Below are 23,678 nucleotides of genomic sequence, written 5' to 3'. Positions count from 1 at the left end.
GTTCGATGAAATGGAACACAATCCTTAAGATGTGAATCATCTGGCAGAACTACCATAGAGCAACTTCACCGATTGCTTTAAAGTTCTAGAGGAATTAACCATTACATGTAACAATCACTGTCATCAATCATTCAAAATGCAGTATGTTAGTGCTAGTCCCATGTTAGCTATATGAAATGCCTACAACAGGCACAAGCAACAAAAATTACTAGATCGACCAATCCAAAGAATAAATTTAAGTCTTAATGATACGATGGATAAAGTTGGACAAAACCACAACTTGCAAAATTAATTACTCATACACAAATCTTATCCAGTGTATTGACACTCTTAAAACATGATTACCAAACAAGCTGACATATATATTCTTAGCCTTCAATTGCATATAAGATAAAACTCCACAAATAAACGACAACTGCAACATGTCCACAGAGACAACACTCAATGTACTACAGCAAAAAAGTCAGACTTGGGAACCATGTAGTACATATGCTTTTAGAATTTTACCTGTTTAAATGACTATCACACAACAAAGAGAAATGCTGCCAAAATTGTCAAAAGGATATTATTTTAAAATGTTTGAAGCTGGAAATAGGCTATCGTATATGGAACCAATTGTAGATAACTCACTTCAGAGCAGCACCAATCAGCTATGTATACCTTTACTCGTCGACCTCCGCTTTTATTTCTTTCAGAAGATCTTCCTTGTACTCCTCGAAACTACCAGGGAATTTTCTTACAGTACCTTCTTCCACAACCCATATCTCACTGTTCTCTTCATCCTCGCACACACGTGATATTAAACGAGCATCATGGCTCACCAAAACAACACCACCAGTGAACTCCTGCAGTGCATCTGCCAACGCATCGATACTCTGCATGTCTAGATGATTTGTGGGCTCATCCAGCAGAAGAATATGAGGCTTAGACATTGATATAGAAGTGAAAACAACTCGGGCCTTCTGGCCTCCCGATAGTTTGGCAATAGGTGTGAGGTGATTGTGGCTGGGGAGGCCAAACTTCCCAAGTTTAGCACGCACTGCCTCTTGCTTGCTAAATCCTTCTTGCTCTGGATGAAGACGGAGGAGATACTGGACTGCGTTCTCATCCATTGTCAATAGGTCAACAAAATGCTGGGAATACCTCCCAATCCGCAGCTTTTGGCTCCTGCGCACCTCTCCTTCAGTGGGCACCAAGTCCCCTGCCAGCAAATTGAGCAGAGTAGATTTTCCAGCACCATTAGGCCCCACAATGGCAACCCTTGTCCCCATATCAATGCCAACATCAACATCAGAAAGCCTGAAATCCTCCCTGTTAGGATAGCTGAAGCTGACCTCAATAAGCTGCAAAAGTGGTGGCGTGAGCTCAGTAGGCTCTGGGAAGTGGAACTCCACACTGTAATCTCTCCACCGCTTGGGAACCTCGGGTGGGGGTGCATCATCATCTTCCACCTTACCCTTTGCTTTGCTCTTTGCCGCCTTGGCAGCAGCGAACTTGGCCCGCTCATCAACCTTGTCCTGCCTAGCCTTGCTGCCTGTCTTCTTTGCAGCTTTCATCTGCTTCTCATAAACCTCATATTTCTTGTTTGTTTCTTTGCGTTTCTGCTCGTAGCCACTCTCGAAATCATCAAAGTTCCCACGGTAGACATTGAGCTTCAGCTCATGGAGATGAATGATCTCATTGCAAACTGTGTTAAGGAAGTCACGGTCATGGGACACCACGACCAGCGTCTTCTTCCAGCGGCAAAGGTACTCCTCAAGCCAAAGCACTGCTCTGAGATCAAGATGGTTAGTAGGCTCATCAAGAAGTAACAAGGTCGGCTGCACAAAAAGAGCTCTGGCCAAAGATATCCTCATCCTCCACCCTCCGCTGAAGGACTTGGTCGGCCGGCGCTGCATCTCCTTGGTGAACCCCAATCCAGCCAAGATCTTCGACGCCTGGGCCTCTGCAGCGTCGGAGCCCAAAATCTGCAACCTGTCGTACAATTCGGCGAGCTTTTCTCCGCTATCATCGTCGTCATCATTATTTACCCCTTCGGGCTTCTCAGACAGGGCGGCAACCTCCTTGCGAAGCCTCACGAGCTCCTCGTTAGCGGACACGACCGCCTCAAGGGCGGTTCGGTCATCGCCAACCACCTCCTGCTCAACGAGGAGCACATCAATATTCCGTGGGACGGGTATCTTCCTCCAAGCAAGAAGCTTTAAAAGAGTGGACTTCCCCATCCCGTTGGGTCCGACGAGGCCGTATCTTTTCCCGTGGGAGATTTTAACAGAGGCGTTCTTCAGCAGTTCCTTACCGCGAGCCGAAACCGAGAAGTTCTCGATGGTAATATCCCGAACGTTAGCATCGGCCGCCGCGTCCTGCCCATCAGGATCGAGGGCGGAGGCACGGGCCCCAAGAACCACCGTGAAGGCGTCATGGTCGTCCTTGAGGACCTCCTGCCGCGCCAGCTCGGCCGCTTGCGCAACAAGAAGGTCCTTCTTCTCCCGCTTCTTGAGCTCCTTGTCCGAGAAGGTGGCGGCGGCGAGGTCGGTAACAGCGGATCGAGCTTTACGTTTGGCGACCTCGTCCTCGGCCATCTCCTCCTCCTCATCGTCGGAGGGGGGCAGATCGATGCCATCGATGTAGGAGGAAGGCTTGGGTTTGGGCTTGGACTTCTTGGATGCGGCGGAGGAGGAGGGTTTGGGCTTGTCCATGGACGCAAGCATGGCGGAGACGGAGATCTTCTCCTTCTTGGGGACGGCGGCGGATTCCTTGGACTTACCCGGCCTCGAAGAAGAGACCGCCGAAGCGGAGGATCGGTGGTCATCGGTGGCCGCCTTTCTCACCATGGCGACGGTCTCAGCGTAGCAGAAGTGGAGATCGGAAGCGATCAGAAAGACAAGAATGGAAGCCGGTCGGCGGAGAAGGAAAGATCGGCGGCGATGGCAAAAGAGGGGACGAGGACGAGGAATTACGAGTCGGCCACGGAAACCCTCGTCGCGTCAGAGACCGAGCATTTATAAGGTGCGGAGCCCACCCGATCCAATTCCGAACCGGATGCCGGTTCAATCAGGAATAAACCGGGTTTATGGTTTATTCCTGATCTCCGAGTTCATCACGGTCACGCCCACAAGCAAACAACCGACACGTATCGGAGAAGAGGACGACGAAGAAACCGAGCAACCCAAGAACACAACTATTACATTCACGGACTCCACGAAAGAGTACAACATGCTTGGCAAAGGATTTCTGCTGCTTCACGAGTACATTTGACTTGTCGTCTGCCTTCCTCGCATGGCGGACTCCATGGTTTCTCTTTCTTCTTCAGCTCCACATCCTGAGCCACTTCTTCTCTTCTGCGGCGCTCCTCGCCGACATGGATGGTTTCTTCTTGATGCCATCTCTGTCTTCAATATCAATCTTGATCGTGACGGACTTCTTGGCAACCTTCTTGGGCGGTGGTGGTGGGGTTGCTTCGGCGGCTACTGCCTCAACTGCTACGTCTGCTTCCGTCTTGGCTGATCTCGATTCCCGGAGCTTCGCGGATCCACTGGGTTCCTGGTACTCCACCGGCACTTCCACCCGAGGAGTGAAACCGAGCTTGCCATCTTTGTAGATAGTAACTGGGACGCGAGTCTCCACATGCTGAGACATGGGGGGTTGGCCTTTGAAACGGCTGCTGTCTCCTTTCTGGGTATTACCGGCAAGGTTTGGCTGACCTTGACGGTTGGATTTCTTGACGAGGAAGTTGAGGAGTCTTTGGGAGATGCCAACAGGCTCTGCTACTTCCCTGTTCATGTTGTTATCCATCTCCTGCACAACAAACATGGCAGGGAAGAATCGTATTTGAAGTGGCGCATGGTAGACCACCGATTCCTTCTTCAAAGACAGAGTTAGCGTCGAAACGCAGCAGGCAGATCCTTTTCGTTTCTTGGGTTGTCTCGAGATGCCAATCTTGTGTAAAGTATATAGCAGTAAAGAACCTTTTGACCGAAAGAAATGGGCTATGAGGATTCCAGGTTTAGAGCTGAAGGGGGTGCCGAGTGGATAGACATGATGATGAGAACAAGTTATTCCCTGTCCAAGCAGATATGTTAGATTAAAAAATTGATATGAAAACCCAAAAAAAAGATATATTTATGAAAGCCAAAAGCATCGTCAAGAATTGAAGGTTCTGAAAGTGTGTTAACTGTATACTAGAATTGTTTCATATCTAAGAAGAAACAAGAATCGAACAAAAGACATACTTGCCATTGTTAGCAGGCATTTTGTCACCTTGTTTTGCAGGACGGGGTGTCGCAGAATGGCCCTCTCTCTTACAGGCATCGCCTGTGATTTTAATATTGGTCAATCAGTGTTTTAGCCCCAAGAAAGAGAAAACAAATTTGGATTGAGATTCACAAAACCATGACATCATAAGCATTGCTTATTGACATACTACCTTTCTTTAGACTCTCTACTGGAGATATTAACTTTGCTTTCTTTTCTGAAACAGGAGAGCTTTGCAAGCAGAACCAACAGTTCCTTCGTTGGAAGGTCCAGCCTGTGGAAAAAGCTATTACAATTACAAAATATTTCCCAGTAATTTGAACAGTTGCATCCAAATAACTGATAACCAAATATATATGCAAAAGAAGCTATGTACTCTTTTACCGATAGCTTCATCTTCTTCATCTGAGCTTTCATTTTTGTCGTCATCTTCCACGATATCCTGAAAGAAAGAATATCAATAAGGATTATCCATGAACAACAGCATTCACATTTTGAAAGCATGCTGATTAGATGATGATCTAATATGAAGCATTAGTAAATATCTTTCTTCATGAAATTTGATAGACTATGTTAAGGATCTAAATTGATACAGGAAAAAGATGGCCTCCAAAACAATGATGCTGCAAGAAAAAGCAAAAACTCATCAAACAAGAAAAACAAATATTTTGACAGCCCTAGTACAGGCCTTGTCATCATCAGATTCATCCTCCTCTGTCTTCGTCGTTGTCATCTTCATCGTCGTCATCCTCATCAACATCCCTATTTGCCTTCTGCTTATCAGCCTTATTCAACTCCACAATAGCAAGCATCTGTTTACATTGAGCATTAGAAATGAACTACTAGGAAAATTTGCTTTCCACAGGAAAGTCATAAAGATATTCATCTTCCTCAAGAACAACGGTTTTATAGCAACACAAGTAGATACTCTCGTTATTTGAGCCGTAAGATAGTTCAAATTCTTTCTCAGAAACCAATCCATATTGAATTTGAGCACATCTCTCTGCAGAGAGTGTTCCAAATACTAGCTATTAGTTGTTAAATTTCACATAGATTAATACATTCTCATTTCCATGATGCTTCTTCTTACTCTCCCCTAACCAAGTCTGCATGGTAATAAAAACATATTCAAAAGAAATACTCAGGAATAAGTTCATCTTATATGTGCCCATTTAACACCTGAGAAAGATGCACATATTTGTTCCTCTCCAGGATTGTCCTTGACAGTTTCTTCCGGTTTGATTTCCATACCTGAAATTTTTTGGTAAAATAATCAAAACAATGCTACAGGTGAGAAACAGAGTGCACAACATAAGATTTTTTTTTTAACAGAGAAAAAAAAATGAAACTTGGTTTTCAAGGCATATATGCATCCTCATGCGACTTATATACAACACAGCTTCCTATGTGAGTTCAATAATATATTAATAAAGGAAGATAAAGAAGATGAACCATATGAAAGAAAGAACATTCATTTTAGAAGCCCCTGTCAACTACAAGTGGAAGAATTTCTCACAAATAAACACGAGTGGCAATTGCTCAATGTTCCCAATTGCTACAAATTGGAAACTATTAACCAGTATGTTGCTGCAGAACACATCTACATGGTGGCCATGGAATGCACACTATCTTATTAGTACCAGCGACAAAGGATATCCAAATGCACAAAGCTCCTGCCAAAACAAGGTTTGGGGGTCAATGTAGACGATTTACCTTTACAAGCAAAGAGGTTATTTCTGTGCTTTAAGGAGATTACTATTTGTAACCCCTTTTTACTCTCTACAACCTCATTTTAAATTTTTTTTATATTTCTAAACTACACATTTGCAAATGGATGAAAATCATCCTCTTCCTCATCATCTTCTTTTCCTTACTCCGATTTGTCACGGACTTAGCTGGTTTTGCCTAAGTCATGTGACACCCTTGTGTGTTCGTCCGCAAAGGGTCATTTTTTATCCTTTAAGAACCTATAAAAGAGAAGACGGGTCAGACAAAGTGTTTAACTTAATATCCACAAGCATTTATTTCAGCAAACACTTGCAAATTACATGCATGGACTTCACAAGCTCTGAACGGTCATGCTACAAAAGGTCCAAGATGGTTCGCCATGGTCAAAAGTCCTCACAAATGCTCACATGATACTATTGCGGAACAGGCAACGAACCAACCCTAAACACTAACCCCAAGGCTTATCCAACCATGTGCCACTCAGGTAGCTCCTAGATGTTACACTAGATGACACTCTGCACCAACCTACAGAGCTAGAAAACCCCCAAAATGATTGCTTAGATGGTCTGTTTACGGGTAGTTTTGCCTCTGTGCGACGATTGCACACAACCTGCATTTACAAATCTGAAATGACCACAAAAGCCAAGAAGATTGGGACTGTCAAGCCTCATGCAAGCCTTTTACATACTGTGACAAAATCGAAAAACACAGACATACACGAGAATTATATCGAACACTCTATTTATAATTTTGTCCGTGACAATTTAGAGGAGAATGTCGAGAGGGCGACGAGCGGGGTAGGATTGTCGATAGTAAAAAGGGGACAGTAAATAGGAAGCTTCTGATTTAAACCAGGTTGCACAGGATCAATATTACTATGATCTCAGTGATAATAATCAGCATTCATAATGTTAATCAAACAAATTTAAAATACAAACTCACCCCCGGAATGAACATTCTTATCATTGAGCGCCCCTTTTTTTTCTACAACACTGCTACACTACAGGGTTTCTCATATTCATCATAGTTTTCCACCAGAAGTTCCGTGAAGATAACTCAGGAGAATGAACTGCTTCAGGTACACAGAGGAAAAGAAAACTATATGAAAAAAAAGACTTTTTCGCTGTATTATAAATTGCGATACTGTCAGTGACACCACAAGCGCATTGTGTAAGACGCAAATAGATACGACATGCGAAAATAAAGATGACCAAAAGAAGGAAGAATAAGAACCCAAAGGACAGAACAAAGTCTCCTTCGAAATGAAGATGCAACATTTAGTGGCATTGACACCGACAAAAATTATGAGAGAGAGAGAGTGAGAGAGAGAACCAATCGAACATCCAAAAGCTAATAGATTATTAGCGATCGCATGTTAAGAGGGGAAATAGAAACCAGCGCTCGTATGAATTAATGCAAATAATTATAGCCAATTTCATCGAACAGGAAACTCTACCCACAATCGATCATATCAACTAAAGCGGACGAAAAGAGAAGAGAGATGGGGAGGAAAATAAATAGCAAAAAGTTAGAGCGATTACCCCAGATCTCCATGAAGATAGATCAGAAGACGAGGAAAATGGGGGATCGGAGAGCGGTCCGAGAAGCAAACGGCGAGCGCAAGGGCAAGAGGCGGAAACGCGGTGAAGGATGTAGGGTTCAAGGGACGCGACTCCACGCACTGCCTTACTACACGACTGGAGGCAGCGCGCGTCACGTTCCCCCGGTCGTTGTTAAATCGTGGCTTAAGTCCGGTTCCAAAGCATCGTCCGACAGATTCGACAGCGTGGGATTCCCCTTGTGGATTCGCCCCGAGACAGGAAACAGGTTCTCAACTCAAACGCCAGGCGACATTGGGACAGGTGGAGCCCTTCTCGGGGACAAAACCTGTTCCTCGTCTCCGGAGAGACGGACAACTTGCGACATCCAAAGCTCGGCCTTTGTCGCAAGCCTTCGCCATGGTCATGGATTCAAACTTGTAATGTTGCCAAAGCACCGTCGCTGTGATGGGGCTTTGTCTCCCATCTGCGTGAAACGAAACCCTTGAATCCTCACGTCGGCGCAGCCCATTCATCCTCCGCACCTCGATCGCCTATTGCTAGGATTCCCACTCGAAGGGTTTCTGCACTCGATCAAGACGACGTCAGAACAATCCCCGGTGTAAATGGGACTCCTTCTACGGGCGAAACGAAAGGTAAGACTCTGACCTCTCACAACCCAGGTAGGGTAAGCCATTCCTTGAGTTTGCTGGTCATGGAGAGGAATACCAGCGACCGATTTGTCTCATCTTCGTATGACATTTTGTCAGACACCGTAGATTATTCTTTCTTGGATTCATTGTTGATTTCAGCTACATGACGAGGTTTATCAGGTTGAGCAATCCTAAATATTAAGATGAAAAGGACAATAGGAGACAGGAAAAGATAGATTACCAAGCAACATTTACTTAAGAAGTGTGTTGCAATTAAATTGTGCATTCGGTATGGTCACAAATTGCAGAGCAGTCAGGTGAACTTGGTCACAGCCTGCGGCTTGTGATCAGAACGAAATTGTAATAAGTTTTATGCCAAAAATCCTACACATCCACATGACATCTGGCTTTTAGACTAATGTATCACAAAGAAACAAGTTGAACACTATGAAATCCATCAAATTTCCTATTTCACTCTGTAAATATAAGACCATGGAACTCTGACCTTCCCAGATATATCTGAAAGCACTAATATTTGGTGGTAAAACTTGGGATATTTGTCAACAAAGAAGATGCACAAGGAAGCATTTCACTGTCTTCCTGTCCAACTAAAATTGCTTGCTACCTTCCTAGTGGAAAGCTTCTATTCCATCCGTTCTTAGGCTTTTCAATTATATGATCTTGAAGTGCTAAAAACAGAATACTGAAAACTCATGTTACAATGGTGGCTGTAGGCCAGGGAAATGGCTTGCTGCTCGTAGGCTCTTCTAGTGAGAAAGTCTGGTGCATGTGAAATTTGTTGCTTGATACCAGCTGATGTAGTTGCCCATATTGGTCCCAGGATGTTTTGCATGGTAAATTTGCATAGATATGAAAATAATGCCATGTCTAAAGATGTCATCCGCTGACTCTGGCTTGTTATAGTCATTACTTGATCTTAAGAGCAGAATATAGAACTACTGCTTGGATTACGGTGTTTACTGCATCTGCTTTTGTTGTGACAGTGCTACTAAGGCTGCTGTGATGCAGTGGGCAATGGAAGATGAACACCATCTGTAAATTGAACAATCCTGTGTGTCAAGGAAGAGCTTTGATATAACAGTATGATTGTTCTTTTGCACCAGAGAAACATCTCTTCTCGCAGAGGTAAGATTGTGTTAATCGACTTTTCTCAAATCCTCATAATACAATGCACTTGGTTCATCCTTGTATATTTTTGTTGATGAACTCTTACTTTGGTTGTCATAATTATTGTCAACGTTTTCTTCAAATTATGTGTCTTCTCCTTTCTCATAGCTTGATATTCATAATCATGTCATGCTGTTATCATTTATCAACTCATTATATAATCAAGGTTTGCAATACCATGCGGTCCGGTACAGTACGGATGGATGGGTATTTACCTATTGGCTCTGACAGGTTATCGATACACAGATCAGCATAAACCAGGCACTACGCTTGATACAGGATTGGTACCGTCCAATACAAGGCGATACAGACTCTGTATTTAGCTGTTTCTATTTTTTGTTTCTCAGTCTTTTTTTAGATTTTTTTTTTCGATACTCGATACATATCAGTGTACTGATAGTATCGTATCGGTCCAAACCCTGACCAGTACAAGATCAGTACACAAAATTATGAATCTTATATATATAACTAATATATTTTTATCATCATGACACACTCTCAAGTGTGGATTGACACAATGGTTCAATCCTCAAATTCCCGCTCTGATATTTTGCTATCATGATAAAATCATCAGTTGGGTTATCACATTTACTAAAACTTAAGTTGTTTGAATAATAATAAAAATGTTTGGCTGTGTTATAAATTTCTTTAATAGCTTAAGGTAGCACAAAATATTCTTATAATAATTGCACACTTGATGAGGAATTAATAAGCTGCCTAATTGCTTTGCTTTTAATGGTCAACAATCTCATAAAATTCCACCTAACAACTATGGCCATCTTAATATGTCTTGCCATTGACTTGTCACCTACCATTTATGATATCAAAGACTTGCATTGACCACACATCACATCAATATCTCATTTTCCTTTCAGTGACTAGTGAGTTCAACTCACCAAGTGCATCATTGATCCGCACTTTGCTTTCATGACACTGCAGCTTTACTTGTGATAAGTCCAGTGACCATTTATTATTCCCATCTGTCAGCATGTCTGAAAGTAATTCCTGCTTTCATGAAGGGTCAGTCCAATTATAACCTCATGGAGGTTTTGGTGGATCTATAAAACAGAGAATGATTAGTCAAGCAAAAATGTTGTTGTTTCTACATAAAGGCAGTTTCAAATGCTACAAGTAAAGAAGCATTCACAAATTTGAAACTATAATCCAAAGAGTTTTTGGAGGGGTGGATGATGATCTTTAGCAGATTTGACAACAAGCAATGCAATTGTTTATGTGATGGATTCATGATTTTTTTTTTTTTGTTTCTTATATAAAGTTTATAAAAAAAACAATATCATCATCGATTCTGTAATTGTACATGTGATATGTCCAATCACCATATATGGTTCATTGCATCATGACCTACCAATTTGCTTTATCCACCTTGGAAGATTCTGTTAAAATATAAAATGAAAGATCATGTCTTATCTAACGTCTTAAATTTTTAGATGGAGGATGGTAGAAGAGTGAATGAAAGGTTTGTGTTCAAATACCATACAGGCTCAATCAATTTAAGTGTCATGTGTTTGAGTTGTGAGTCAATTTACTACTCACACATGAGGAGGACTGTTAAGAATATAAAACCAAAGATCATGTCTCATCTCAAGATTTGAACTTTTAGACTGAAGTGCCAACTAGCAGATTTTAGTGACAAAAGTGTCACTGTTTGTACGATGAAATCATGAATTTACCTCTAATATAAAATTTTAGAAAGCACAGTTTGTCATCCACTTGACCCAACACATTATGACTCCAATACAATATGATGCTAATCCAACCCACCCTGTGCTTATGCCAGTGTTAATTTGGACTGGTTTGGGTTGTAAATATCATTACTCTAGACGATATTTGGATTAGGATAAGATCGGGATGTCTTAGACTTTAAGACTACACGATTGTGGCCAATTATATGAGTGATGGTAGATGAATAAGCTTAGAGACATTTTGTTTTCAAAAGAAGAACTTATTAAGATTTCAAGGATTTACAAAAGGATTGATGTAGATCGTTATGCAAAATACAGTCCAACTCTGGGAGAAAGGATTCGACTCATAAAATATTATATTTCTCTGTTCACAGTTGTTGAGTCAGTTTCAAATAGAATTTGATTGTAAGCTTAGAGACTTAAAGACTGCATTCTGTGTTAAGAATTGTTTCTGTTGTGTCTCAAGGCACAGAGAGAAAACATGCATTACATAAAAGTTAATGCAGTAAAACAAGGTTAAGCATTTTTGAATTCTTGGTCAAACTATATGGAGTCAGTCAGGTGCCACAGTTTATCGTAATGGCTGAACCACTTAAATGTTGTCATCCCTCATGATGTGAATTGTTATCTGTTCCTTTCAACAGGCAATGCACAATGGGTTGGTCATCAACCTTCTCCCTCAATAAACATCAGAATTAAATGTTCCCCTTTTCTTGTTCTCCAAGAGTAAAAGTCTCCAATGGCGTAAATTATTGTTTATTAGTCTCCTTCTTTTTATTCCCATGGCGGAAGATCTGATCTCAAGTTAAGGTAGGTCCTTTACCATAACAACTAGGAAGGTAGGAATATATGTTAGCTTTATGGAGGATTAAGTAGAGGTTAGGCACATAACCATCGAATCCTAATGACATGATGAAATTGGATAGTTTTATGTGTATATAAGACAGAAGGTGAATGTTAGTGTCATGGTAAGATAGTCTGTGGTTGCTACTCTATGATGTAGATGGACACCTGGAAGCCATGGACATGAGCTGCGTTGTGAATAGAGGTCATAGAACATCATTTTAGATTCATTGATTCGAAGGTGTAGCCATCATATATTTTTTGTGTATTGTCACATCTGTACTAATTTGATATATTAATTAGTAGTTATGAGAAGAGACCGTTTCTTTTCTTCATTTTGGCATATCAAAGGAAAAAAAAGAAAGAAGAAACAAACAAGAGTTCTTCGTTCTTTCCATCTGAACAACTGCAGGTGACAAAGAATGGCCAAAAGATCAACATCAGGAGTGCAAGACACCATGATGTTTATCCAATGACAGCTCAAAATTAGGTCAACCAACACAAGTTAAAGCTAGTCTTCAAGTTGAACTCAGCCTACTGTGCCTGAGAAAGTTTAGCACCAGTAGGTAAAAAAGGACACTTGTGTACTCAAATGGGCATTAGCAATCTTCAACTCTTTACTGCCGCAGTGCACACAAATAAACTTGGCACCAGTGTTTCGTGCCGCTTTTATCAGTTGACAGATGTATCGATTGATAGAGAAGAGGACACCAAACACTAGGAAGTTTTGATTCATCACCGCCGCCCTCTCATAATTAACGAACCATAAGCCATAAAAGCAAAGGCCATAGCCAAACGTAATTCCATCAGAACTCCTTGTACTAATCAAACACTTAATCTAATGTTTATTTAATCTTTCCACACTTGGCACCTATCACTTGCTGCTGGTTTACAGGTGTCTGCAGGGAAGCTCCTTCCTGCTTGGACCGATGCTCGATCACCACTTTGTCATTAATGGGGAAAGAGATGTTTGTTTGATGGAGTCAATGCTGGGATCGAGAAGAAACCGAGCTACACATGGATTTGATGGGTAGGCAAATCTTGTTTGGTGAAAGTGAGTTGGAGATGATAACCTAAACTTTTCTTTTCTTGTAATCCAAACCTGTTCATGCAGTTTATCTGGAAAGTCAGCTGTTACTGTCATTCTATAAATATGTGTAGGTGAAGGAACTGAACCTTCATGAGCAAGCCAAAGACCTGCAAACTGATGTCAAGAGGTGAAATTTTTGTAAAGACTATGCTACATTTGGCTCCTTATCATCTCATTTTGTGTTGGTGAGATCTCCAACTTTGAAAGAGTTGATTGGTATTCGATTGATAGGAGCTTTGGTTGCTAAAACCGAGGTTTGGAGTTGTGATAACTGTGCATCCATAAATATTCCTTGTGAGCTGATGTGAAATCTATAAGATCGCCAACCAAGGCGTACAAAATTTAAAGAGAGGTATAAATCGTGGTAGGTCGTTGCCGACTCGGTATCGGGCTCCACCTCATAATATCTTGATAGGTGATCATTTGTATGCATGGGACTACGAAACCCGACCAGCTTAGGAAAATATATCAGTCATGATCCAATTTAACCACGCCGGACCATTGTTATCTCTAAATGCTATGCATTAAGACTGTCGTTTTGCGACTGGGAATGATGCTATTATATTGGTTACCCTTTGAAGTCTGTCATGAGCCAAAGAGATGAGTCAGAAAGAAGCAAGGGTTTAACTGGAGCTGGAGGTGCACCAAGGAACAGTGAGGAAGGACGAAGCATGCATGTGAACGGTCGCACAGTACCCGTACAGTGTTGGGGTACACGAGTAACTCGTCTCGCGTCCAATTCAATGCCTCTTGTCGTCGGGGTCACTCACCAGCTTCGTCGGCTGATCCCTTACGTCGTATCTAAACCACTCCCAGTCTTTCGTGTACTCTACCTCTGCTTGTCTCTTCAGCTATTTATATGCCAAACTTTGCCTCAGGTGACCTATTCTATCCTCTCTCTCTCTCTCTCTCTCTCTGAGGATAAGAGCTGTAACATGGAGAGCAGCAGAATACTGGAGTTCTTGAAGGACAAGAGCATTCTGATCACTGGATCCACTGGCTTCTTGGCAAAAAGTACTCGTCTCAGACAAACACTGACATTAGACTGTGCTTTACAATGTTTACTGACCTTTCTGTGTTTTCTGCTTTGTCTTCTTGTTGGTTTGGGATGGAAGTATTCGTGGAGAAGGTGCTGAGGGTTCAACCGGAGGTTAAGAGGCTCTTCCTCCTCGTCAGAGCCGCCGATGCCGCATCTGCCAACCAGCGTGTGCAAACTGAGGTGCTCTCACTCCTCCAACTTGCCGACACTACTTTGAATTTTATCTCTCCTCCTCCTCAATAAAGTTGCTTGACAATTTTAATGTATATTATAGAGGAGTTTTTCAAACCTCAGATATATATATATATATATATATATATATATATATATATAGAGAGAGAGAGAGAGAGAGAGAGAGAGAGTGGTGCAACGTTTATGGTACAAATATTAACGAGGGGAAGACTGATGTGATCCAACATTAGTTGAGGACATTATTTGGGAGGGATAGGAAATGTCCCCGTCCCAAAACTGTAAGCCCAAAACTTGACCATATTAGGTGGCTTCCTCATGAACACGTTCTGTGGAGCCCACAAATGCAATCATTATGCCCTCACCACCCGTGGGCTCCGCAAGTCGCGCTGCGGAGACGCGATCGGGTAGGTTTAAGTTGTGTAACTAAGGACTGGTATATGACTCGTATTCGTGTACGGTCGTATGTGTAGGCATTGATAGTTCCCCTTACAATGCAAAGCCAAGACAATAAGGCATTGATACTCGTATTCGTATACAGTCGTATACGGTCGTATCCTTCTAAAATTTGAAATATCATGTTTACACTTACAATACAAAACCAAAAAAACAAACGATATCTTTTCTTTATAAATAAAGCTTCATATATTGTTCATAACATTAACACACTCAGGAATAGTTTCTAATATTTCAGAAAAGAATATGTTAAGTTTCTGATCTTGCAATGATATATGCATGCAAGAAATCGTGTTTACATAAGCACTAAAAGTCCATTGAATTAAAACTTCAGAATCCTGGAATATTTTGTGCAAACTTGAATTGGTGGGTTCTATATATATATAGCAGTATAAATGGCATCAATTTTCAATATATTTTCCTCAATAAGCTTCTCTTTTTCTTTTAACCAAAGTTTGCAGTCATTTTTCTGCAAGTAATTGGCATTTATCTCAATTTTGGTTTATCAATATACGATTTATTATTCTAATTTTCTATGTTTAAATTATAACTGCAAAATCTTCTCTATTTTAATTTCCATGTTAGAGTTCCATTATGTATTAAAATCCTCCGCTTAATAGCTTTGAGATTTATAAAATCTTTATTTTATATTTAATTCAGACATATATATATATATATATATATATATATATATATATATATATATATATATATATATATATGTTTATTCTTCTATTTGGATCATATTTTGTATTTGACTTCAGATTCATATCAAGTCAAAGTCTAGTCCGATTTGAGTCTTCTTACATCTAATAAACATCTAAGAAATAGTCAAATTCAAAATCTTTTCATTCCAGATACTAGGAAAGGACCTGTTCAAGGTTCTAAGAGACAAACATGGTGATGGATTCCATCCATTTGTAGCAAGCAAGGTGTTCCCCGTGGCTGGAGACATCGTCCGGGAAGATTTAGGTATCCAAGACTCCAATCTCAGAGAGAAGTTGTGGAAGGAAGTGGGGATCGTCGTCAATGTAGCAGCGACCACCAGCTTCGACGACAGGTGCATCATATGTCATCCTCGATGATGCAATTTTTAGCAGTGACCTTGATTTACCATTTTTTTACTTGATCACTTGCAGATACGATGTGTCTTTGGGCATCAATGCTCTCGGAGCTAAGCATATCTTGGAGTTTGCGAGGCGATGCGTAAGACTGGAAATGCTCCTCCATGTTTCTACCGGTACGTTGCATTTCGAGTTGATTCTATATAGCGTTTTGATAAGCTGATTCCGATCTCTTCTTCTTCCTCTTCTCGTGGCCAGCTTATGTAGCTGGCGAGCAGAGTGGGCTGATCTTGGAGAAGAAGTTTCTCATGGGAGAGACTCTCAAGGGGGGCTCCTACTTGGACATCGAAGCAGAACTAAGGTTGGTGGACAAGAAGAAGAGGGAGCTCCGTGCAGAGTATGCGACCGAAGAGGTCGAAAAGCTAGCCATGAAGCGACTGGGGATGAAGAGGTGGATTCATCCGAACCATCAAGTTGTATACTCATTTGGATCTCATGCATGCTGACTTCTCTTCGTTCAACATCTTGTGCATCCTAAAGAGCTAGGTATTTTGGCTGGCCAAACACCTACGTTTGCACCAAAGCAATGGGTGAAATGCTGCTCGGACACTTACGAGGAGATCTGCCTCTGGTAATCTTGCGCCCGACGATCATCACGAGCGTCCACAGAGACCCACTTCCTGGTTGGATCGAAGGAACAAGGTGATGAAACTTGAACCAGCGGAACCACTGTCATTCCAGATTCTGTGAGTCGAGAGATAGACTCAGTTTGCTCGTGGTGCAGGACGATCGACAGCCTGATCATGGGGTACGTGAAGGGGAAGATCGCATGCTTGTTTGGAGATCTCGACATCGTCGCGGATGTGGTTCGTTCTGTCTTCATGATCAGATCAAGCTCTCGCTTGGAAGTGGATGCGTGCTGAGGTTGGTCGTAACGCAGGTACCCGGGGACATGGTGGTGAACGCGATGATGGTGACCATGGCGGCTCACTCGAATCAGCGGTCGGAGTTCATCTACCACATGAGCTCCTCCGTGAGAAATCCAATGACGTACTCCATTCTGGAGCAGAGCGCGTATCGTTACTTCCTCGAGAACCCTCGCGTGGGGAAGGACGGAAGAATCATCAAGACGAGAAGGGTTCCTGTCATCAGAAACATGACCAGATTCCGTATCTACATGACCCTGAGACACAAGCTGCCACTGGGGGTCAGTAAGCATGAGATAGCTCTGCCACAGCCACGCATTTCGACGCATAGCTAATGCATGGTTGCGTCTGTTCTTGATAGGTATTGCACCTCATCAATCTGCTATCCTGTGGACGATTTGCTCGCGGATACAATGAACTCAACCGGAAGTACAAGTTCGTGATGCATCTCGTTGACCTTTACGAACCCTATGCCTTCTTCAGAGGATAGTATGTTCTTTTGTCTTTTCCTTTTTCGACAGGCCACACAAGATTATTTTTCTTGGGTAAAGATTATTATTATCTTGTTCGAAGCTTTGACGACCTAAACATGGAGAGGTTGAGGATGGCAATGAAGAAGGACGACGCTGAGGCCTGGATGTTCGATTTTGATCCCAAGCACGTCGATTGGGAGGACTACTTCTATCGCATTCATGTCCCAGGCGTCCTTAAATATGCATTCAAATGAACCATGGAAGGGATCTTGTGCACTTGGTCAGTTCTACTACTTCTTCCATCTCTTCTCATTTATTGACGCCACAGAAATATTTATGTTGTTCCAGAGACGAACCATAGCTAGGATGCTTCCCTTACATCTTCTGGTGTTCGGACGTATTCTGTACCCACCTTCTTGATTCAAAGGAATGTTATGGTAGCACTGCTTGCAGAAGAAAGTCTATAAATATGCAGAATTTTTCCTATATAACTCATCAATTCGATGTTATGATGCTATTATTATATGATATTATATGGGTGACGTATTGACCACTTAGAATTATATGATATTATTATTATTATTATCTTTTTTCCCCAAAATAATTGGTTCACCGGAGGCAAACCATTGGAGCAGCAGCGCCCACGGAATCGGATTCTGCTTTCTGGAGCTTCCACAAAAGCGTGGAACCGACCACGTTGCTACTCCGCGCACCACATGAAACCCTTGGCTCCGACGTGCCCTCCTCTCCCCCACGCATCCCCTCTCTCTCTTTGTTCGCCACCCCACCTTCTAAAACCTCTTCCACATGATCCTCCTCCTTACGAGCAGCAGTAGCACCATTCGATGGAAGAAGCGAGAGGGAAGGACATGCCCCAGAGGAGCTGCGATGCCGACGCGTGCTCCTCCTCGGAGCCCCGGACTCGACCGGCTCTTCAAGGCTTAATGATGGATTCTCCGATAGACCAGCCCGTCAATCCCGCTTCGACGTCACCGGCGGACGACGGCAGCGGTGGCCCTCGACCGGCAGCCTCGAAGAAGGCGAGGAAGAGACTCGAGGACTGTGGACGGGAGAGGCTGAGGCGGCACAGGGTGGAGATGGCGGGCCGTGTTTGCATACCGGAGACGTGGGGGCAAGAGAGCTCGTTGAAGGATTGGGCGGATCGCTGCGCGTTCGAGAGATTCATGCCGGAGGCCTTGGCATCCGCCCGCAAGGCGCTGGTCGACGACTGTCGTCGGCCGCCAAATACGTGCCTGCAAGTTGGAAACTGAGACCGATCGACTCATCCTTGTTCCGCGGATTTCCATGGTTGGATATGCTTCCCGAATCATTCTTTCTTCTTGATCGAGTGTTGGTCTTTGAAACCACACACTCGTTTCTCGTGCCAAAACCTCCGAGTTTAGATCGTGCTTGAGCCACTGTTTTTCTTCTTTTTTTCCTTCGTCCGAAGAGCTCTCGGTCTGCAGAAGAAAAGCATGCATCCTCATTACCATTATGCCAGCAACGATTGAAGATTGATTAAGGTGATTGTTTTGATCTTGTAATATTCGTTGTTGCCCGCTTGATTGTATATGTCAAGCGAGGCATACTAAATTCCTCTATGCTCATCTCCTTCTCCATGGCAGAGAAGCCTCGTTCGCTCGCGCTGTTGAGTTCCAATCGGCTATACTTCTCGTATTTGGAATCCACTGCATATAGTACTAAGGATACTCATAACTTCGAAGCTTTAAATCAACATAGTATTAAGTCGAAGAGTTTGGTAGTACAATTGAGCATAATCATTTTGTGTCTCGACTCAGCAAGACATTATCTACAGATTTTACCATCAAATATATTTGTCTCTTCCTCATTTACCATTTAGAAAAGAGGAAATAAAATGCAATTCCTCTCTTCTACGAGGAGTTAAATGGCTACCGGCGCGCAACCCGGAGTGAGCGATGGCTGGAATCGACAAAACCAATTGACGCACGCAAGTGGCGGCCCCGCCCGCGGGGGCCACACCCATCTCGACGGTGACCCTGCCCTTACCCACCACCGAAGAGTCGCTCCCTGTGCAACGATCCACTAGCCGGAACTCAACTCGCTCCCGTCTCCTCCTTTTTCTTTTCCATGTAATCGTCTTTGTCGGAAACATAGAAGATCGCATTTCGCCTCTTGAGGAGTCCAAAAGGCCGGCCACCAGAAACTAAGAGCCGACTAAGATAATTGTTTCTACCGGCTACATGATTCACCCGCCGTTTCCACCTGATCTGTCATTGGCGGCAGTGGCGTGTCCCGCTTGATGCTAAATCACGAGGCAGGTGGGAAATGCGAGTCACTACAAACGCGTGGATGAAACATAGGACCAGTGCTGAAGTCCACTGTCACCGCCCTATTCATAGCCGATCCGCTTCAATTGTGACTTCTAATTCATCCTTCCAATTGCCACATCTCGACCGTCTGTTGATGCGGGCACCATCTAAAGTGCGTGGATCCGGGGTAAAGTCGGATACCTCTACTTGGAGAGGATCCTCACCCATGGTCCAGTCCTGCCTCGCTCTCCACGAGCCGGGCCCGGCCCGGCCCGGCTTGGCCCGTCCCGGACATCATAAACCCTATAAATAAGCCCCATCGCCACCTTTCACGTCGGGAAGGGACGCTCTCACCTGGGTTGCTCCGCCGCCCCCTTTCTCCTCTAATACGTGCCAGAGTCTTCTCGATCTTCGATCCCTTCCACTGCGTCGTCAGGTAAAAAAAAAATTGTTTCTGTGGGTTCCGATATGGAGTTGATGATGTTAGGAGCATTTGTTTTCTATGATGATCATGTTCACCCGATTTTTTTTGTGGCCTATCGATCGATTTCTTTCGTTCTATACTTCGATCTTTTTGCAGTTTTTACCCTCGAGCCGGGATCTATGACGTCTACGTCAATCCCTGTTCATTTCGTGTATGTGTTGAATTTTATCTTATTTTTCCTGGAAATATGGTTGCTTTTATTCCTTTTTCGCGTTTCATTTCTGTTGATATGTTGGAACCGGATGTTTGCTTTATTATATGATATGCTTTCCACTGTAATCATTTTAGAATTTAGACACTGTAAACAAGTTAATAATAGTCTGGTGATCCTGAGAGTTGTGTCACAAATTATCATTTTGAAAGACCTTGTGCAGCTTAATTCATCATAAGTCGAAATCTATCATTTTGAAGACATCTCATTATATTGTTTTGAGATTGGAGTTAGATTCTGTAAGTATGGGCATCGCTCTCGCTCTTTTCCTGGTTGACTTAGGTATTCTATTGAGTATTGATTAATGATGGAAAACAAAGATTGCCTACTGATCTGTTGCAGATTTTTAGTAACTTCTTTAGCCTTCTATAAACGATCCGTTTGTTATAACGTTGTTGTGATAACTTTTGCTTTAACTTGGAAACATATGTGAAAGATTACGTAAACATATATCATACTACTTTAACTTGGGAACTGACATCGAATCAAGCTTAGGAATCTTGTTTTCGTAGTGCTGGTTTGTGCTTTTCTTGATCTAGTGGTGTTGGCTTAGTAAGTTCTTCCCTATTTCATCTTACACAAGGCTTCCATGATTAACACAAAAGATCCAGGCGATTGAGGTCATGTATATATGTTAATTTCCTACCGTCATCCATTGCTTGATCGTAATTACTGGCTACGGTGACAACAATATTGTGGTCTGTGTGGCACAAAACTGCATTCTGGTTCTTTTGAGATGCATAATTATCTTGCACAATAACTAAGCTAATGATATTTTAGATTTTTACAGAATTTGCATCAGTAGCTAACATTACCATTTGACCATTAAAGTCATACATAGATTATCATCACAATCCAGAAACATTTGTCTTCTTGATGGACAATGTCCAATGTTTGTCTCTTTATTTACATAGCTGATCTCAACTGTCGATATCAGTTAGGATGTACTTGCTTCTTATTTTCTTCCTTGTACATTTAATATCCAGCCATGAACTTCTTGGAGACACTATAAGATCATCGGTTGCATGTCTAGCGTTGGTAGCATAGTGCACCCACACTTGTAAATTAAATAAAAAGGTTAAACAATCATTCAAAATTGAAGGCGAGCTCAGAGAGTAGAGAAAGGTTAGAAAGATGGAGATATTGCTACTTTTGTGGGTCGAATGTTAGGTTATCAGTAAATAATTAAACGGAGTTGTGTGTATTTCTGTGATGGTTCCCACTCTAGCCTTCCCACGACATGGATGATTTATCGTCGGACATGCAGAAAGTTCCTTGATCTAATTCTAGATGCCCTTATAACTTAACTATTAGACTGGAATTCCTTGGGTCTACTTCTTAAGTGTTTGTTGTTCAACACATTTATTTATCATCTTTAAATCTTTATAGTCAGTCTGCATCAGAGGGCCATTTCTTGAGTCATAAGACTGATTTGGATGGTTTTTAATGGTGAATTTTGAGACAACTTTTTTTTTTTTTCTTTTGGAGGGAAATCTCCAGCAGGCATAATGTCAACTGTTACTGTTCCACCCGTATGCATGCTGAGAGGCAACACCAAATGCCAGCGCACCTCTTTGCTGATCAAAAGCCCATCCTCACTGAGCTCCATGAAGCGTATCTCAAAAGCATCATCCTTGAGGACATCCAACCGCTTCAGGGCATGTGCTATGGCAGTCTACAAGGTGAAACTCATCGACCCGGAGGGGAAGGAACATGAGTTCGACGCTCCAGATGATAGCTACATTCTGGATGCAGCCGAGGATGCAGGAGTGGAGCTGCCATACTCATGCCGAGCTGGAGCATGTTCGACGTGTGCTGGTCAATTGGTGTCGGGCAATGTCGATCAGTCGGATGGATCCTTCCTCGATGAAACACAGATGTCAAAGGGTTATATCCTGACCTGTGTCTCCTATCCGAGATCAGAATGCGTCATCTACACTCACAAAGAAGGCGAACTATATTGATCGGATTGGCATCCTTTCTCTGTTTGTGCTCGGAATGAATCAGACGTATGTATCTGTCATTTAACCTCTTTTTTTTTTGTTGTCCAGAGGGTCATGCCTCTTTCAATAAGCTCGGTACTACTACTGCTGATATTGCACTACTTTATGTTCAGATTTCTTGACATCAAGTGTCTCACGCATTCTATGTTTAGCAGCGATTATTTAGACCTATGTGAATTGGTCGACTTAGCAGTATTAGTCAGTGTACAGAGTTCTATGGATGGCAGTATTAGTGCACGTGTTCCTAATGATATACTCTCCCGTTTCCAATAGCTCCCTTTCAGTATGAAATTTGTGTTGTCGGAACACAAAAGGCAATATGGGCTCTCTCTCACCTGTCAAAATAAGTTCCAGTCTTACGCAATACGGATTTGTTATGAGATAATTTACGCTTTCTTTTTGGACTCGGAATTGCAGGCTCGCTCTACCTGTCGGAATAATTTGTATACGAATCTGCTCTGGGGACTCCGTGGGATCACACGGATCGCAAAGAACACATCAAAAGAAGACCAGGCTGAATCAGGTGCCGCCCAGTATCTTAGCATCATCAGCATTCTCTTTTTTAGAACCAAATCTCATCTTGGTATTAAAAAGATCAACTCGAACTATCCATCCACTAACTTGCATCTACTAGTACTTAATCATATTATGGAATATTTTGATAGTCAATCTTCGTCGACCAATGAATCACTCCATTAGTACTGATATGAAAAGAAAAGAATCGAATCACCCTCCATTGGTCGATGATGTGGGGGTGGTTATAGCCTATCGGCCCTCATGGACAATAGTCCATGGGATATCATTTAGGCATGTCCCCCTCTTTGTCGCTCCCATAGACAAAATGTCAAGAAAGGGTGGGGTGGGCTTTCGAACTAACTTGAGCGTTGGAGGGGTTGGGTCGAAAAACTCCTTCCATCGTTGGCCTTTGTGTAAGAATCCATCGAGAAGCTAGATTCCACCTCGAGTTGACCTCAAGACCATCTCAAGTATGTTGGAGTTACGTGAAGACCACCTCGAAGCCGCCTCAACTGCACTAAGGCCGCCACGAGGGTTCCTCGAACATCCTTACGCATTCGAGTCAGGTCAAGCTGGACTGACTCCACTATCGATGGTACTTCACCTCAACATTTTTTGCACTAAAAGGAGGGCCTTGAATGTTGCAGGAACATTCGTCTATGAATCCTCTCAATGAGCACTCTAGTGAAGAAGCTCTACCCTTAACCCATAGCACCTTTCGACAAGGCAAGCAGTTGCCCTCTTTTCCGTAGGTGGATGCGTCCACCTTCGCTTATATGCTAAGGCTTTAATGGTATTTGTTCAACAACTCAAGACTCTCACCTCTGAAGATGAATATCGGGCACCTTGTTGTTCCCGCTAAAACATTCTTGAACCTCACACACCAAGTGCAAGTGATCACGGGCATGATACAGGCAATCACCTCACTCCTACCCCAACTAGCTCAACAAACTATGTCGTCATCGCAACCACGATTGATGTCTCAACCACCGTTAGCATTCACACCCATTGAGGTTCCTGCAACCATTCCAA

At 42.7% G+C, this 23,678-nt stretch overlaps 3 protein-coding genes and 2 long non-coding RNA genes across 10 annotated transcripts; 3 read left to right on the top strand and 2 right to left on the bottom strand.

Annotated features, from left to right (window-relative positions):
• Nucleotides 1–299: 299 nt before the first annotated feature.
• On the bottom strand, nt 300–2,988 carry LOC103999559 (ABC transporter F family member 4). The gene has a single exon (XM_009421344.3). It carries the CDS (start codon nt 2,829–2,831, stop codon nt 663–665), a length of 2,169 nt encoding a protein of 722 aa, XP_009419619.2. The 5' UTR covers nt 2,832–2,988; the 3' UTR covers nt 300–662.
• A 175-nt stretch (nt 2,989–3,163) lies between these two features.
• LOC103999585 (histone deacetylase HDT2-like) lies at nt 3,164–7,913 on the bottom strand. 6 transcript variants are annotated; one of them, XM_065127242.1, is made up of 7 exons: nt 7,521–7,913; nt 6,922–7,048; nt 5,431–5,502; nt 4,636–4,693; nt 4,424–4,525; nt 4,230–4,311; nt 3,164–4,059 (listed from the first exon to the last, which is right to left on the bottom strand). In XM_065127242.1, exons 2-7 carry the CDS (start codon nt 6,943–6,945, stop codon nt 4,053–4,055), a joined length of 345 nt encoding a protein of 114 aa, XP_064983314.1. In that variant the 5' UTR covers nt 6,946–7,048; nt 7,521–7,913; the 3' UTR covers nt 3,164–4,052. The 6 variants fall into 6 exon arrangements, with proteins under 6 accessions (XP_064983314.1, XP_064983312.1, XP_064983313.1 ...); XM_065127240.1 differs by having other exon boundaries at nt 4,234–4,311; XM_065127241.1 differs by having other exon boundaries at nt 4,258–4,311.
• Nucleotides 7,914–7,919: 6 nt separating this feature from the next.
• Nucleotides 7,920–13,112, top strand: LOC135623837 (uncharacterized). Its single transcript, XR_010491516.1, has 3 exons — nt 7,920–8,173; nt 9,175–9,316; nt 12,800–13,112. It is a non-coding gene; the product is annotated as an uncharacterized LOC135623837 (long non-coding RNA).
• Nucleotides 13,113–13,873: 761 nt separating this feature from the next.
• LOC103999561 (fatty acyl-CoA reductase 3) lies at nt 13,874–17,547 on the top strand. The gene is made up of 10 exons (XM_009421346.3): nt 13,874–14,008; nt 14,110–14,213; nt 15,536–15,738; nt 15,818–15,918; nt 16,001–16,193; nt 16,283–16,444; nt 16,527–16,608; nt 16,683–16,949; nt 17,030–17,157; nt 17,242–17,547. The coding sequence occupies exons 1-10, from the start codon at nt 13,930–13,932 to the stop codon at nt 17,393–17,395; spliced, it is 1,473 nt and encodes a 490-aa protein (XP_009419621.2). The 5' UTR covers nt 13,874–13,929; the 3' UTR covers nt 17,396–17,547.
• A 2,221-nt stretch (nt 17,548–19,768) lies between these two features.
• On the top strand, nt 19,769–22,252 carry LOC103999564 (uncharacterized). Its single transcript, XR_010491514.1, has 2 exons — nt 19,769–19,868; nt 21,616–22,252. It is a non-coding gene; the product is annotated as an uncharacterized LOC103999564 (long non-coding RNA).
• The last annotated feature ends 1,426 nt before the right edge of the window (nt 22,253–23,678 follow it).

Source organism: Musa acuminata, chromosome BXJ2-9, assembly GCF_036884655.1.
Source record: "Musa acuminata AAA Group cultivar baxijiao chromosome BXJ2-9, Cavendish_Baxijiao_AAA, whole genome shotgun sequence".
Lineage (NCBI taxonomy): Eukaryota > Viridiplantae > Streptophyta > Magnoliopsida > Zingiberales > Musaceae > Musa > Musa acuminata.
The sequence above is the reverse complement of the archived record's forward strand: the minus strand, read 5'-3'. Positions and strand labels throughout refer to the sequence as shown.